Below are 18,873 nucleotides of genomic sequence, written 5' to 3' on the forward strand. Positions count from 1 at the left end.
TTTTTAATCAGCGGTTTCTCAGCATGAGAATGTCCAAATGTATTTTTTTTTTTTTTTTAGGGAAAAAATATAAGTTTTCTATCAAATGATATCTACCTTTTGACTGTCCTTGCTATAGTTTTGGAGTTATGAGTCTTTACTTTTGTGAATGTCATTGAGAAAAACACAACTCTAAAAATGCCTTCAGGGTTAAAGGGTTAAATATTTGCTTAGTTCTCATCAAAGCTCGCTCTATTTTGTTATAGATCATTAAATCTTTACGCTGCCTTAGAAGTCTGTCCGAAATCAGTTTCGTGAGTTACCTTCATGCGCAAATGCTGCCTTACAAAGTTACTGCCTGGTAAGGCAGCGAGGCAACAAGTGAGCTTTTGCAGGATGTAGCCTACAACTGCAATGTTTGAGGGTGGGTCAAAGCAGATATTGTTCACGGCCAGCCAATGAAGTCCGTATGACTGGAATTACTGATGACTTGTTTCAGAATAGGTTCTTTCTTTTGGGAGACATTAACATTTATCGTGCACTTTGATCTTTGCAGGCTTTTTATATACAAACAGCCATATTACACACTACATGAAAGGTAATATACAAATAAGCATAACAGGAGCACTTTAAGAAAAATCGTGGGCTTCCACAATTCCTTAATGACAGCTGTAAAGAATGGATAAAAAAAAAGGAGTACAGGAGAATCCATTTACATAAAAAGATGGTGCGGTAGTTCTGGTCATAACATGTGACCTGCCTTCCTGTGTATGGACTGCATAGGCAACTTTCTGACAAGGCATCTTAAATCTGCCGCAAGTGACTGATTTCAAACGCTCTACATAGGAAACATGTCTAGACAGGAGAACAGCACTATTCAGTAGAGTTTGATGTTAGCTTAGCCGCATGCTAACAATGAGACACTCTAAAGGCCATTACAAAAGCATCAATGCAAAAATAGTTTTTACTGATACGGTTAGTACTGAATGAAAAAACAAGTACATGCAATGCATTGTGGGATTCACTTGTCTATGAAGGAGACTGTCCTGCAATCTGGTCAAAACAAAGACAGCACAACATTGTGTGTCTAGAACAGTGTTTTTGTCAGGAGTGCAGCCATGATGCCTTAAAATACTGTCTAGGCAGGCAGTTAGCTAGTATTGAAACTAAGATAGGGAGTCCTTGTGGGGGGAAAAAATAGTATGGATCTTGTTCAAATAAAGAAGAAATTAAAAGAATAAATAGCTAAATAAATAAAAGAAATGAGTGATTACTACTTTGAATGAATAAATGTAATGAATGAATGAATGAATGAATGAATGAATGAATGAATGAATGAAAAGAACGAATAAAGTGAAAGAATGAAAGAATAGTAGGGATGCAACGATATGAAAATTTAGGTTGATACCATTAACTCTTTATATTTGAAAGCGGATAACCAATGTATTGGTCGATAAATCTAAATCAATTTTTATAATTTTTTGAGAGCTTGATTACAGAAACAAAAGACTCACCATTAAAAGCCATGTCCCAAGCACACAATTATAATGTTCTCATTATATTATGTAGCCTACATGACAGATTTGCGCTGCACATGTTGCACTTAACTGTATTTTCCTTCATGAAATGATTTCAATTGTATATCGAGCAAATCAAAACCATCATGCCAGACAGTGCACATCTGAAATGTCAGCTGATGGAAATAATCCATTATTTATCATCTTTAATATATCGGCCAAATTCTCTATATTTTTATACAATAAAAAGGAACATATATCGGCCGATACCGATATGTTGGCCAATATATTGTGCATCCCTAATGAATAGTCAATGAAAGAATGAATGAACAAATAAAAGTGAATGAATTAATAAATTAAACAAATGAATGAATGAATGCTGTAAAAAATTAAAGTAAAAAATGAATATATACATAAATGAAAAAAATAAGTGAATGAATTGATACATACATAAATAAGTGAAGGAAATTTAAAAATTAAGATTGAGTGGATTAAAATCAACAAAAGAGATGCCATTTCTTTTTTGTGATTCAGCAGTTGTCACGTGGAATCATGTGCAATATTCCATAAAAAAAAAAAAAACAGGAATTATCTGTGACATTTTGCTACTTTGAGGGAGTTGATCACCATGCAAGTATTCAGAGAGTTGTGACAGCAAATGAGACCACAAAAGCACGATTGTTACAGACGCTCTCCAAGATCAAGCTTTCATCCAGCACAATGACTCCACCAGAAATACACTTTGACTTAATACAAACAAATAGCAGAGTAAATATGCTAAGAGCTGCAACAATGAGCCTCTATTCCTAAAAAAAAAACAAAAAAACTGTCATTGTCTCTCGGAAGGCTGTGAAGCGTGTGGACTTCCCTCAGGGTGCACATATATCCATGCTGCAGACAGAAAATCTATAGCCTGATTAACATCACAGTTCTATTTCCTGTTTAGTAAATGATGCACTAGCGGCGGCAGAGTAAAATGGACGGGTGACCACATTAATCTAATTCATTAGAAAGGCACAGAGGAATTTAAAATGATGCTGTTAGTCTGCCCCAGGAGAGCGGCTGCTCATCTTACTATGGCACGAACGCGGCTTTAAGCTGTGGATGTTGAACCTTTGTGAGATTCCAAATCAATCAATCTACTATTCTCTATTAGCTTCTTGTATGAGAAGTCAAAGAGCTTAAGCTTGATTGACACCTTCACAGTGAACGCTGTCGCTGATTGGGTATTTAGAAGAAGTGGGTTGGACGAGGTGGCAAAAGCCCATGGCTATGTTTGGAATATCTTCCCTTAATATTTCTACAGTACACAGTACTGTACTCTTGACAAAATGTGTAGTATGAGTAGTAAAAAAAATGTGTAGTGTGGGTATTATAAGTGATACTGAAAATAAAGTTTATTTAATAATTAATTAAATCAATCAAATGTATTTAATAACACTCCAATAAAAAATGAGTTCTATATACATATTTAAACTGCACATAAGGCACTTGTTCTATCAACTTTTTAAAGATATGTTTTCTACTCTAATTCATTGTTGAAATATAAACAAGCTGATATTTAGGAAATATATATATATATATATATTTAGTTACTGAATCAACAGGACTCTCTTTACTGACATGGGCTGCTTTTCTCAAAATTGGTGCCAATGGTTCTACGATCTACTTAGGCTTACGATGCTTTGGGAAAACGCAGCCCTGCAAGTTAGTAATCCATCCCATTCATCAACAATACATTCCTGCAAATGAGATCAAATAAATATTCTGGGTGATTAAAATATGCGTCCCAAATCATAGTACTTAGTAAATAATGTCAAAGACTGGCTCATGTTTACTTTAGAGTAATATTGCCAAAAAACCACTAAAAAAGGAGCCTATGACAGATTTTCTTGTTTTGTTCAAATAAAGCAACCGAAAAGGTTCAGGCAAAACAAAAAAATGAATTTCAGTTTTGGCCAAAATAGTTTTTGAGGGCTGAAATCAATGAAACATGCTGTGTAACACACGAGAATTAACCTCATTGGTTCTTGTGGAAGCTCAAACATGCTGCGTAACACATGAAAATGAACTTCATTGGTTCTCGCATGTCAAGCAAACATGCTTGAGCTTCTGTTTACCACAGCTGATGTGCGAGCTGATGAATGTTTATATGTGAATAAAAGCCAAAATTCAATCTGTCTCTTCAAAAAAGTTGGACTAAACCACTTAATTCATATGGATTAGTGTTACAATCTCTTTATGAACTTTTTGAAGTGTCAGTGTCAGTTGTCAATGGAGGGACAGAAAGCTCTCAGATTTCATCAAAAAGATCTTTTGTATTTCGAAGATGAACAAAAGTCTTACAGGTTTGAAACGACATGAGGACGAGTAATTAATGACAGAATTTTCATTCTGGACGCGACAGACATCCTGCGGCGTGAATTGAGCATTTTGGATGTTTGATGCGGAACCAATTAGGAGCTTGCTCTAGTAGTGATGTGATTACGACATAGCGGAGGCAGAAATCCGAAACAACAATGGAGGACAAAATCAACGTCGCTGTATGTGGATACCCGGAGCTGTACGATACATCTTCGTACTTTTATAGAAACAGGAATAAAAAGGATCTTGCTTGGAAGAAAGTGAGTGAGGAGGTCGGAGAATCTGGTAAGTTGTAAAAAAACAAAAAAAAAAAACAATGCTCTTTACTCAAATTGAGCTATATACATATTGAGACTACAAGCTAGCTAAAGCCAGCAAATTGAGCTTATTTGACGTATTTTACAACTACTTTCCCGCTGACGAGTTGATGCGTTTATTCAGAGGAAGTGTGCAGAAAGAAGTGGAAGAGTCTGAGGGACACATATTTCAAAGAGAGGGAGAGCCCCTCATATGACGTGAATTCACGTCTTTTGTGAAGTGAATTTCACGCGCGAATGACGCGAGTAAAATATTCAAGCGTCCAACTACGTGCGAATAGCGCGATTTATTCGCACAAGTCGTGTCTGGTGCGAACACCCCATTACGGGTTTGAAACGACATGAGGGTGAGTAATTAATGACAGAAATTTCATTTTTGGGTGAACTAACCCTTTAACGGACAAGGTGAACTAATCTGAAACCATGACAACTAAACTTGAACACAGGCAAAACAGGTACAAAGCAAACTATGACTAGAAACTAAACATAACAGAAATAAAGTGATGCAAACATTTATACACGCTGTGTGCGAAAAAGGGGTCTGTGGAATCAGGACGCAGTTTTATAACACTGGTGTTGGTAGAACGTATCAGTACAAGTGTACACTAATAATACAGTACAAACCCTAAGTGCATACTGCAAAGTATAAGTAGGTCAAACAGGCTGCAGCTCATGAATGGCTTTTAAATTATTACCCTATAATTCCCTTACAAGAAAAGTAAACTTGTGGAGAACTGCAATAAGACTGCATGTGGTCACCTGATGTAGTCCATAGCGGTCTCACTTAAAATACAGTGAAGAAAACAGCCATAACAAAACCTAACAAGACTCATTTACAAGAGTTAAAACACCTGAACAGGCCTGTTTCACCTAAACACAAACAAATCCTTATGGTTTTTATAGAGTGGAAACTAAAAGCACAGCAAAACGCTGGAGACCACAGATTCAACCTAGTTTTTCTGCAGGATTGTGAATTTCATTTTCACAAGAATCCCAAACGAGGACCATCTGGATTAAGCTCCAAAAGCAGAACATTTCGTGATGGCATGTGTGTGTGTGTGTGTGTGTAAAAAGCTTCCTTGGGTGCAAGCACAACATGATTTTCCCTGATTCGACTGCCTGAATTCTTTCATTTCATCCTCATTCTTCTTTTTTATCCTTTCCTTCGTTGATGTCAGCATCAAAAGCCCATTAAAAGAAACCGTAGCCACCACACCCCCCATAAAAACACAGAGAAACCGACTTCATCCGTAAGGTATTTAATACTCTATGTATTTCCCATCAGGCCGGTCGGCCACAGGACTCTCTGAGAAGCATTTGTGTGAGGGCGTGCTGACATCTGGGAACTATCGGTACTGCCAGGCCTCCACATGGGAGGGAGTGAGAGCCGCTGATACACAATCGTGCAGAGAGAGAGAGAGAGAGAGAAAGAGAGAGGGGGAACGAGGGGGGAAAGGGCCAGACAAAAGAAAATCCCAACGCAATTAAGTCTACAACATTGACCGAAGAGATCAGCCTGTCGAGACTCAGGCAAGACTTCATACAGGGTGTCAATAATTCAATAGCGACTGGCAGAAGCTTTGTGTCTCGTAGAGAAAATCATCTATCATTTGGCTTCTCTCAAGATCCGCCATGTACGGCGGAAGATAAAATGATGGCAGTGGAAAGAAAGCAGTGGAAGAATGGTTCTCCTTTCAAAGGCCATGCTCAGGTAGCCTACATATGTCAGGATCACATGACATACGGGTCGAATCGCACAACCTCTGGTCAGTCTGGCAGAGGCGTCTCGCATCTCTGCGAGTCTCTGGAGACAAATATACCCATCTTCATCTCGGGTTCCACCTCTTCTCAGAATGAGAGAACTGTCCTCTTAAGGGCAAATTCAAGGAGAAACTTTATTTCCTCATTTGATTCTTAACCATACAGCCATGCTACACGATTCTGGATAAATTGAGAATCACAATTTTTTGTTTCAAACAGAAATTCTCCCATGATTCTAAACAAACAACTATAACATAAGTAATGTAATTTACTGGAGGTTCTGACAAAATGTTAATTGGTGCAGTCTATTTAAAGTTGCCATCGAATTGAAAATTGAATTTACCTCGGCATAGTTGAATAACAAGAGCTCAGTACATAGAAATGACATACAGTGAGTCTCTAAGTCCATTGTTGCCTCCTTCTTATGTAAATCTCATTTGTTTAAAAGACCTCCGAAGAACAGGCGAATCGCAACATAACACCGACTGTTACTTAACAGTCGGGGTGTACGCCCCCAATATTTGCATATGCCAGCCCACGATTGAGGCATTACACAAGGGCAGCCAGTATTAACGTCTGGATGTGCACAGCTGAATCATCAGACTAGGTAAGCAAGCAAGAACAATAGCGAAAAATGGAGGATGGAGCGATAATAACTGACATGATCCATGATAACATGATATTTTTAGTGATATTTGTAAATTGTCTTTCTAAATGTTTCGTTAGTATGTTGCTAATATACTGTTAAATGTGGTTAAAATTACCATCATTTCTTACTGTATTCACAGAGACAAGAACCGTCGCTATTTTCATTTTAAACACTTGCAGTCTGTATAATGCATAAACACAACTTCATTCTTTATAAATCTCTCCAACAGTGTAGCATTAGCCATTAGCCACGGAGCACTAGCAAACTAGCAAACTCAGAATCAAATGTAAACATCCAAATAAATACCATACTTGCGCGATTAGACATGCTACATGATGAACACTTTGTAAAGATCCATTTTGAGGGTTATATTAGCTGTGTGAACTTTGTTTATGCAGTGATAGAGTCGAGAGCTCGGGAGGGGACAGAGAGCGTGCTATTTAAAGGGGCCACAGCATGAATCGGCGCATTTCTAATTATGCCTCAAAATAGGCAGTTAATTTTTTTTTTTTTTTTTTTTTTAAATCTATGGGGTATTTGAGCTGAAACTTCACATACACATTCAGGGGACACCTTGTATTACATCTTGTAAAAAAAGGCACCTTTAAAATGTTTAATCTGCATAACAAATAAATAAATAGGTGAGTGGTTGTACATTCGCTTTTCCTCGCTGGACGTCTAGCGAGGGGGAGCTAACGTAAGCTCCAACCATTTGCTCTGCAGTAAGCACCTTCTCGAAGGAAATGCATATTTACGCCTTTACAGTAGATGGCGCAGCTCAAACAAACCTTTCAGCTGTGCTGCCATTTCTGGATTAAAGAAGAATAGGATACTTCTTTCTGAATCAAATCTAAAGTAATTTTTGCTTATTAGTATGGCTGAATTGAATCATTGAAGGTCAGAAGCAAAGACGTTGGTTAAAGGATTAGTTCACTTTCAAATAAAATTTCTGATAATTTACTCACCCCCATGTCATCCAAGATGTCCATGTCCTTCTTTCTTCAGTCGAAAAGAAATTAAGGTTTTTGATGAAAACATTCCAGGATTATTCTCCTTTTAGTAGACTTCAATGGACTCCACTGTTGAAGGTCAAAATTACAGTTTCAGTGCAGCTTCAAAGGGCTTTAAACGATACCAGACGAGGAATAAGGGTCTTATTTAGTGAAACGATTGGTCATTTTGGAAAAAAAATGTAAATGTATATGCTTTATATAAACAAATGATCACCTTCCAAGTGGTTCCGCCAAAACAGCACTTTTGTATTCTTCAAAAAGCTTACGCTGTATGCCCTACACCTTCCCTATTCAACCTATGGGAAAAATGGCGCTGCGTTTGTTCCGTAAGTAGAATAGGGAAGGCATAGGACATACAGCGTAAGCTTTTTGAAGAATATGAAAGTGTGGTTTTGGCGGAAGCACTTGGAAGGCGATCATTTGTTTATATAAAGCATATGCATTTACATTTTTTTTTGAAAATGACAGTTTCGCTAGATAAGACCCTTATTCCTCGTCTGGTATCGTTTAAAGCCCTTTGAAGCTGCAATGAAACTGTAATTTTGACCTTCAACAGTGGAGTCCATTGAAGTCCGCCATAAGGAGAATAATTCTGGAATGTTTTCATCAAAAACCTTAATTTCTTTTCGACTAAAGAAAGAAGGACATGGACATCTTGGATAACATGGGGGTGAGTAAATTATCAGGAAAATTTTATTTGAAAGTGAACTAATCCTTTAATAAAGTGATATTGAATACAAAGTTTATTTGCTTAATTTAATATAGTTAATTATAGGTTTGCATAATATTCTGAGATTGCATTTCACTGTTTTTATTCATTTTGAGGAAAACTGAATGTTTGTGCAAGTGAGATGAGTAAATGAGCATGTTTATATTTAGTCTAGAACTACAATAACCATCATGTTCACACAGCCCACACAACACCTCTGCACTTTATTTCTCTCAACATGGAGACAGGAGAGCTGTCAGTAAATAAAAGTGAAAAAGTAACTTGCATTAATTATTTGAAAAAATAACTTTGTTTTTGTTGTAAATTGAAAAAAAAAAGTAATTTGTTACTTTACTAGTTACTTGAAAAAAGTAATCTGATTATGTAACTCAAGTTACTTGTAATGCATTACCCCAACACTGCTCATAAATAGTCGTTTCATTACTTGATTAATAGGTGTTTTTGAATGAATCTCTTGAATGAATGATTCAATGACATACATTTTTTTTAAAAAGTCAGTGTAACCACCTGGTGGCATAAAGATGTAATCGCTATAATCGTTATTTGAAGTACCAAACTTTCAAAGGGGGATTTGCTCTATTTTGATCGCTAACGTAGACATCAGTGTTTTTATCTGAACTATAAACATTTATCCCAGTACTTCTGCGATAATATGAATATTTGTAACAGAAATAACGATACTGTGTGCTTGAAAAGACTGTGAAACGGTTTTATACCTACACACAATAACTGCTCTCTCTGGATCAGCGGCAGCACAAACGCAAATCTGATCATTCCAGTGTGATTTTGTCAAAGATTTTAGACGCATTTAGGAAGGACATCGTGCGACTGTTTGAATCGTGATCGCGATCTTTTAACGATTAGGCCTAATCATGCAGCTCTAGTGTATTTCTACAATTAAAATAGGGCACGATTAATACAAAAATCATAACTGTCCATTATTTTCCTTTTAAATTGGAATCAGGGCTTAGCATTACATAGAATTCAAATTAAAAAATACTTATTTTGTGGTATTTTTGAGATGCATATAATATTATACAATATAATACAACTGTGTGTATAATTATATATATATATATATATAAAATATACACACAGTTGTTGGACAATAATAGAGATTTATTGTATCTGCTGCTATTTGATATTTAAATTCTACATGCTAATTTCATCTAATTATTAATTTAGACTATCTTTGCTAATGCTCACTTAAAGTTAATCCTTTCTAAATTTCCAGAATTTTAATTTCTGTGTGAAATATGCCTTTAACTATGGAAAACATCAATGTTTCAACACCTTCTGCCATGGAATTCACATTTTCTGTGCTGCCTGAAATGCCCTTGCAAATGCCTCTCAATAACTTCCAGCTGTCTTGAATTCTCTGTTAGCTGGCCAACAATAAAACTTCATCTAAGATGAAAGGAATTCTTGGAAATTAATGGCACGCTGTCTGGGTTATTAACATAGGCAGGTATGGGTCACTTCACTGATCTGTAAGCCAGTAGCTTTATAGTTTCTGAATTCATATTTCACTTTAATTAAAAACAAAGGCCTGGGGCATATTTATGCCAGCAAAATGTATATGTCAGCGAAAGCCGGTTTTTCATCCTTACATCGTCTCCATATACACATTTTCCTTTAAGGGTAAAAAAGGAGAAACCTAGACATTATCATTAAAGGAAGCAGGCCAAGATGTCAGGCCTACTCCATGTTCCACATTCATCTCCATGACGACCCAATGATCCAGGTGAAGCGTGGCCTGGCATGAGGACCGCTGCGTCTGCCTGCTTGGAGAACTCGAACACTGCATAATGCAAGACAGAAAAGGCACTCAAGTTTCACCTCACAAAAAGCTCAGAAAACACCCGACTTGAGCAGCGAACAGACTGCTGTGCTGACACAGTGTTAAGATGACAAAAATATCTGAGTGGTAATGTATGAATGCTAAATGAATTAAGATTAAAAAAAAATAAACAGTTGGTTTTGAAACAAACCTCTAACCCTTAATATTAGGGTGTGTTCACACTTGTAGTTTCGTTCTCTAGGTTCTTTTGATCCGGACCAAAAAAGAAAATTACGCTTAGCGTTCACTCTACATTTTTAACACCAAACCTAAAGATATAAAAGAAAACTGTACTGAACTGTACTGGGAAATATAGCTCCTATGACGAGGGTCCTTTTTAGGGTCGCATCTTGTTATATCATATCCTGTTTTTTTTTTGTTTTTTTAGTTTTTTAGATGTCTTTCGTAACACATTACATTCATATTTCAGTCGAACCACACCAGAGTTCGCTTGGAAGCTGAACTAGGCCGAGACCCCCTGAAAAGTTAGGTCTCGGTCCGCTGGTTTGGTTCGGATGGCAGCGTTCACACTTATTCTAATGAACCGCACTAACAGAACAATTGCACCAGAGTTCATTTTAATTGAACCAAACCTGCCAAGTTTGAACACACCCTTAAACTTTGGCGTCTAACTTGCCCACACTGTGCAACACACTTTAACGATACCTTAAATTGTGCGGTTTGCGGAGAAGAGGAATGCTATTTACTATTACAAGTAATGATTTTACCTGATGGATGATAAAACAGATAAACGAACATTCAAGAAGGAACCAAGCTATATCTGAGGACCAGATTATCACAGAAACTTGGGGATGGACTCTTTTGACATAAGCTAGAAAGAAACCATCAAGTAGCCACTCAAGAGCACTCTAGAATAAAAATGACACAAAAATAAAAAATTCATGTTGTCATAAATCCAAACCAGTATGACTTTCTTTTTTTATGTGGAACATAAAAGATGATATTTTGAAGAATGTTTTTGTCAGAATCTCTATATTTAGAAAGTCAGTGGGGTATAAAACTATATTAGACCTAGGGCTGCCCAATAATAGAGCAAAATTGTATTAGTCGGTTAGTCACAAAAAAAAAAAAAAAAACTCCACAGGAAGTGGCAAAGTGATGCTTTGTGCTAATTATGATAGGCAGGAAATCCAATCAACCTCAAAAATGGCTTATCATTTGACACATGCAAGTAGTAACAACTAGTGCTGTCATAATTAGCGTGTTGATGCATGCGGTTAATTTTTTCAATGCAGCATTCGTTTTTTCCTGTCATGATTTGGCATGCGTTACATTATATGATCACGCTCTTATTCACACAAATGCTTTAAAACCATTCAAACGCCACAAGACAAATGATAACGAGCGGTCTGTGAATGTCGTGTCTGTGTGACACAAACGACTCATGCGCACCAATTGAGTTCTCTTTCTCGCTTGACAAACACTCAGAGTTATGCCAAAATGCCCATTTTATCAAGTATCCTTATAACAGCAGTCTTAAATGAGTTAATTAATGTCTTAAATAAACAAAGAGTTATGAGAAAACAAGATGCGCGTCAGATCTGCATCATGTTCAGCAGCAGAAGGTCTTAAAGTGACAGCAGCCTAATAAACCAGTTGCTGTGATGTCTGTGGTTTTAATCGAAGAACAAAGGTAACAGCGAAAATTGTAGCTATAATGAGGATTAATCTATATTTAATTTGCAAAATATGCAGTTAAGACTGTAAAGTTTTTGATAACTTTATTCAATTTCGGTATATTTCCTAACTAAGACTTTATTATAATGGGTTTATGTGAAGAGTATTTTAAGTTAAACTATTTTTTAAAAAAAGCCTAATAAAATGTTGACATTGATAGCTTTCAGTTATACTGTAATGTTGAATTTCTAATTAATGTTAAAAAAAATTCATAGACATCAGTACCAGTACTAGTATCAGTGATACTGGCCTTCATTCATAAAAAGATGCCATTCAACAAATATTTAAAATAAACTTTAAGTCGTTTCTACATTAATTTGGAGAGTAACTGTGAAATTATTACAATATTAAATTATTAAAACTCCAATGTTTTAAATCACAATTAATTACAAAATAAAAAAGTGTGATTAAAGGTGCAATATTTAATATTTTTGGAGTAAAATATCCCAAATATCCCATATTTTGTTCACTTGAGTACTTATAATATCCCAAATGTTTCCAACTATTTGTAAATCGTGAGAAAGTTGCAATTTTAACCAAGGCTCCAGGACGCGTGAGGAGTCACCTGTCAATTGCGTCATACCCGCATTAACACATTTTATTTTGTAGAAACCATAGAAACACCAAAGACGCTTTAATATTTACATGTTTTAATAGACAAGGGAACAACTGTTTTGATATATTTATAGACAGAAAACTAATTATTGTTATATAGCTCAACACATTTAATCATTGTTTAAATCTTATTTTCTTGATTTTTTGCGAGTATCATGCTTTACCATGCCTCAGAGAAAAACACTATTTTGTCAAGTAGCTAACATAGCATAATCAGATGCAGCTTTATTTTTAGTAACAGTAATACAGACTTTTCTCCATCATACAATACGTTTTAAAAAGAATTGCATGCAATTTATCAGCACAAGCCATCCAGTATTTAATATGATATTCTAAAATCGATCTAGTGTACTGCAGTGTGTCTCAAACAAGTGTCTCACGGCAGCCGGCGAGCGAGCGCACAGAGTAATGTTATTACATTTGCAACACACTCAAATGTATCTAATATGATAAACAGTGCTGCGTTACCTCATACTCATTACCGGAAAAGCGGAAGCGTCGCCGGTGACTGTGGCATAATAAAAGTTCTGCTGCTCGTGAGGCGTGTGTTGTGCAATCGCTCCAGCGGCCTCGTTCAGCTCCCACAACCACTCAGTCCTGCTCTGCTTCATACTACAGTAACGTTCATAAATCGCATCCATGAACAGGATTTCTTCCCGAGTCCTATCCCTATTCTTTTGCACCGTCTGTTGAGGTGGAGACCACATGTCCCAAGATTCTGCTCTCAAACTTGCCATCATCACGCTACGCCTTTGTTTTAAATAGGCTTCTAGCGACCTCTAGCAGACATAATTCTTACATAATGTACCTTTAATTCGTTATTTTTAATCGATTGACAGCATAGTAGCAACTTTACATGGCTGCTTGCTCTAACGTTAACCCGTGGATTGTGGAAGCTAAAGTATTAGCACGCTTACTGCATGACATGGAGGTGCCGGCGCAGTCACTTGCATTTTTTCTTGTCTACTTTTATTTGAATAAATCACAATAACAACAATACAAAGCGAAAACAAATACTCTCTCGATTATGTAATCTGTATGTAGCTTTATGTGTGCATTTGAACGCAGAATAGGCTATATATATTACACCTATATATTAAAGCCTCATTAGGGTTTAGTATGGTTTAGTAAACTTCATATTCAACCCAAACTTAGCTATTACTTCTTCGAAACATGTGCAATCCCTTGTGGCACAACTACCTCCATCCCCAAGGTGCTGTTAAATTGCTGACATCCAAATCAAGCGCCGTGAGCTGTGGAAAATTAGCAGCCATTAAGTCTGCAGGTAACTGTCAATTTCAGAAACTGTTCAGGGTTTCATCTAATGGTGCCACTCTCATTACAATAATGACACATGATGAGTAATTTAGTCCCATAGGCTTTGTCTAGAAGCTATTTTTGTTCACCATATGGGAGCCTGAAAGAGAAGAGCAGTAATTGCTGACATCTTATATATTGTTTTATACATCATCCATATTGTGTTTTGGCAAAAGGACCAGTGAAGCTTCCTGTATATTAGCACTTCTCCGAACAAAAACATGAGTTTGATTGTGACATCAGCAGGAACATCTGTAACACAAGCAGGAAATCACGAGTCTCTCAACTATTAACAAACTCAGAAGACTTCAATCATTGTGATGAAACAGAAGTCAATTTTGTGGCTTTTAATCCATGTATGTTATATCTGAAGTAATCCAGCATATATGCTAGTGTTCTACAGTAGTAAAAACATACACATTTAAATGTTAGTCTTTCTCTTCCAGCAAAACAAACTGACAGAGTCATTCAAAATTAGTTATAGTGGCATGTTATTGTGACAAAATAATGTTTCTGCAATCAATCACTATGTTTTCATTATATTATAGTAGATTTGCCCATGACACAGGAGTTGGGAACAACATTTTTTTTTTTTTAAATAAGCCATCCATGTTTTCTCTCCCTCCAACATTGCTCTATTCTCTCATTAATGTGACGTGCAGAAACCTGAGTGGAGTTGAGAGCCATTCACACTAGGGACGAGAATGATTTCAAAATAACTATAACTACAAACTTATGTTATAACCGTTTAATAGTAGATTAGAATAAGTCCACACCACGGCTATAATGAGAACAACATACAAGAACAATAAATCACTTTCAGAATGTTTTTTTTTTTTCCAGCTGACGAACGATAAAAAGATGGACAGGGATTCACACAATATCATTCTTCTGTGTTGTTTCAGTTGTGATGTGGACTGTCCTATTCTCATAGAATAGAAATATTATACATAATACAATTAAAATGTTTTAGTCATAGATATTGTTGTAGTTTTTATCCTATTGTGAACGGCCCTTTAAAGGGTTAGATTGCCCAAAAATGAAAATTCTGTCATTAATTACTCACCCATGTGTCGTTTCAGTCTTTAGTTCATCTCAGAACTCAAATTAAGATCTTCTCCAACACACATTCCACCACAACGCATGCGTGTTGTGTTGACGCGAGAGCAGACGTTGTTGCGTTAATGCGTGTTGGAAATTAATATTTTTTAAATAAAGTGATAAATTGTGTTTTTTTGCACAAACAAAGCACTCATGTCGCTTCATAAAACTGAGGTTAAACCGCTGGAGTCACATGGAGTATTTAATGATGTCTTTACTACCTTTCTGGGACTTGAAAGTGGTAGTTGCATAGCTGTCAATGGGACAGAAAGCTCTCAGATTTCATCAAAAATATCTAAATTTGTGTTCCAAAGATGAACGAAAGTCTTACAGGTTTGGAACGACATGAGGGTGAGTAATTAATGACAGAATTTTAATTTTTGGGTGAATTAACCCTTTAAGGCCTGTTTTCACCAAACCACTATTTATAAAGATGACTATAACGATAACTATATATTAGCGTCCACACTAAGGAACAATAATGTTCACGCTGCAGTTATGTTGTCTGCCATTTTAAATGCTTTTGTTCATAAGCTGGAAATAAATAGTTCTGGAAGTGATTCCAATGATATTGTTCCTCTTTGTCATTATCATTATAGATGTGGTGTGAACTTCCCTATTCTCATAGAGTTGGAAATGATTATTACAATTATTTAAATTATATAAAACAATTGTTCTGAATGTGATTCTGGGGGAGGGGAATCTTTGTTGCTCTGCTCCACTCGTATTCACGTTCCAGAAGTTCAGTCAATCACAGAAATAGTTTCACAAAAATTGTTTCCTCAAATTATTTTTGAAAGTATTTTGGTTGGAGAAAAAAAATACGATTAAACTAGCTAATGTCTGAAACGAAAGTTATAAGTTGTATAAAAGCAACATCACACTCGGCATCGTGCTTTTGGTCTGAATATCAGCACGGCCTTGTGCTTCATGGCCAAATTATAGCCATGAAGATATTCAGTACAACAGCACTCCTAAATATGTGATTACTTGAATAAACACTGAACAAACAATGTTTGAAACCAAATGGTTTCCAATAAATGAGATAAAGACAAGGATGGAGAATAACTAGGGATTTTTCTGCATTCCAAGGCGAATCCATGACCACATTTTACTAAAAAGAAAAGAAACAGAGACTCACTAGCCATGCAGCTAACACACTCTCTCTTTATATATAACACACAGCTAAAGCTAACCAGCTAGTAGGAAGGTGTTATATGCAAAACGACTCACTGCCCAAAGACAAAGAGCGGTGGGGGAGAATTATGAAAACATTTGCATAATCACGAAATCACAGTCTTAATTGTTTCTACAGCCAGGCGCGTGTCCGAGAGTGGCCATCGAGTCTTACAAAGCGACGCAAAACCCACCACGATGTTTCAAAGCACTAACAAGCCGAGAAGGAGACAAGGGAAGCAGCGCAAGACCCAAAACAGCACAAATTGACTCGCATTTCCTGGATATGCTTCATTTCCTACCTCCGGTTCCGTCCGAGTTTTCGTTTAAACTGCCTGAAGAATCATGATGACTGCCCACACAGCCACCCATGGATGTTTTCATGCGCCTCTTCCCCCCGCGGACCCGCTCTGGTTCGGTTTCCCCCCGTCCTCTCTCTCTCTGCTGGGATAGAGATTGACAGGGCGCGGGCATCAGCTGGAGAGAGGCGGGGTGGGTATAAGCATACGCGGCTGTGACTCAAAACCTAGTGTGCTGCCTGATCACAAAGCAATCAGAACGCGCATATATGGGGCTCCAAAATGCTGTCTAGGTAGGCAGCTCACTAGGTTTTCAGACACAGCCAAGGTGATCGTCTATAGTAGCCTAAATGAGAGAATATAGTCAGTGCTCTTTTTTATATAGTTTATTGTTTTAAATGCTAAAAAGTGTTGTGACCTGAACTGTTATGTTTCTTATGTGAAGTTTTCACATTCTATATAAGGGTTTTAACCCATGTTGCAGCTTTTAATGGTCTGTAAATTACCAATCAAATTTGAACTGTAAAATCACTTTTAAAAGCACTTTTTTTAATTAAAACAATTGAGGGGTTAAAAAATATATTCCTTAAGCCAGTTGGCCTACTTTAACGATAGTGTAATATGAACGGGTGAGTTTTGTACGTTTTGTAGACTAAAATAAATTGTGCCTGGTTACAAAGTTAAAATTTTATTTCAGTGAAGTGGTTTATAGGCAGCTAATTTGAAAAAGATAATAAAAAACTGTTTTGATTTGTTGAACATTTTTGGTCACCCTAATTTCCGTCAATTTGTGATATTTTATAGTTCTGATTACTTTAACGTTAAATTATGAAAGGAGTAGGCTAAAGTAGGTATCCAATCTGGTAGGCTATACAACAAACATGAAAGATAGGCTAAATGATGATTATGTGATTTGAGATGAATTGATAAGACTATAGTAATGTAATGATTTTGTTAATGATTATTTGACAATCGAAAGTTTTGTTTGTTTGTTTTACATTATCTTACATAATGCAAAAATAAAATAAAGACATTTGGTTTTTCAGTTCTACAGTGTAATATGGCGCATCTTAGTGGACAAAAGTGTGCACTGCAAGACATTACACTGCCACAGATAGATTCTCAGGCAGTCATTATTAATGTCAAAGAAAGTCTAAATGTGTGTCTATCTATCTGTTTGTCTGTCTTCCTGTTTTTCTATCTATCTATCTATCTATCTATCTATCTATCTATCTATCTATCTATCTATCTATCTATCTATCTATCTATCTGTCTGTCTGTTTGTCTGTCCATCCGTCTGTTTGTCTATTTATCTATCTATCTATATATCTTTCTATCTATCTGTCTATCCGTCTGTCTGCTGTCTGTCCACCCGTCTGTTTGTCTGTCTATCTGTTTTTATGTTTGTCTATCGGTCTACCTATCTGTCTGTCTGCTGTTCTATCTATCTATCTATCTATCTATCTATCTATCTATCTATCTATCTATCTATCTATCTATCTATCTATCTGTCTGTCTGTCCATCCGTCTGTCTGTTTATCTATCTATCTCTGTCTATCTGTGTCTTTCGGATTGTCTGTTTTTCTATCTATCTATCTATCTATCTATCTATCTATCTATCTATCTGTCTGTCTGTCTGTCTGTCTGTCTGTATATCTATCTATCTATCTGTATATCTGTCTATCTATCTATCTATCTATCTATCTATCTATCTATCTATCTATCTATCTATCTATCTATCTGTCTGTCTGTCCATCCGTCTGTCTGCTGTCTGTCCATCCGTCTGTTTGTCTGTCTATCTGTTTTTATGTTTGTCTATCGGTCTACCTATCTGTCTGTCTGCTGTTCTATCTATCTATCTATCTATCTATCTATCTATCTATCTATCTATCTATCTATCTATCTATCTATCTATCTGTCTGTCTGTCTGTCTGTCTGTCTGTCTGTCTGTCTGTCCATCTGTCTGTCTGTTTATCTATCTATCTCTGTCTGCTATCTGTCGGTCTTTCTGATTGTCTGTATTTATGTCTATCTGTCTGTCTAACTATCTATCTGTCTGTATATCTATCTGTCATCTGTCTGTCTTTCTGATTGTCTATCTATCTGTCGTCTGTCTGTCTGTCTGTCCATCCGTCTGTCTGTTTATCTATCTATCTCTGTCTATCTGTGTCTTTCGGATTGTCTGTTTTTCTATCTATCTATCTATCTATCTATCTATCTATCTATCTATCTATCTATCTATCTATCTATCTATCTATCTATCTGTCTGTCTGTCTGTCTGTCTGTCTGTATATCTATCTATCTATCTATCTATCATCTATCTATCATCTATCTGTCTGTCTGTCTGTATATCTATCTATCTGTCTGTCTGTATATCTATCTATTTATCTATCTATCTATCTATCTATCTATCTATCTATCTATCTATCATCTATCTATCATCTATCTGTCTGTCTGTCTTTCTGATTGTCTGTATTTATGTCTATCTGCTGTCTGT

The 18,873-nt window shown here is 36.3% G+C and overlaps 1 protein-coding gene across 1 annotated transcript in view; it reads right to left on the reverse strand.

Moving 5' to 3' along the window:
• Positions 1-16,608, reverse strand: part of ubtd2 (ubiquitin domain containing 2) — a 39,038-nt gene extending 22,430 nt beyond the window's left edge. The window contains exon 1 of the mRNA XM_067376641.1: positions 16,380-16,608. Coding sequence (XP_067232742.1) covers positions 16,380-16,551 — 172 coding nt within the window. The 5' untranslated portion in view covers positions 16,552-16,608. The remainder of the gene's footprint in view (positions 1-16,379) is intronic.
• Positions 16,609-18,873: the final 2,265 nt, after the last annotated feature.

Source organism: Chanodichthys erythropterus, chromosome 22 (assembly GCF_024489055.1).
Source record: "Chanodichthys erythropterus isolate Z2021 chromosome 22, ASM2448905v1, whole genome shotgun sequence".
NCBI classification, from domain to species: domain Eukaryota; kingdom Metazoa; phylum Chordata; class Actinopteri; order Cypriniformes; family Xenocyprididae; genus Chanodichthys; species Chanodichthys erythropterus.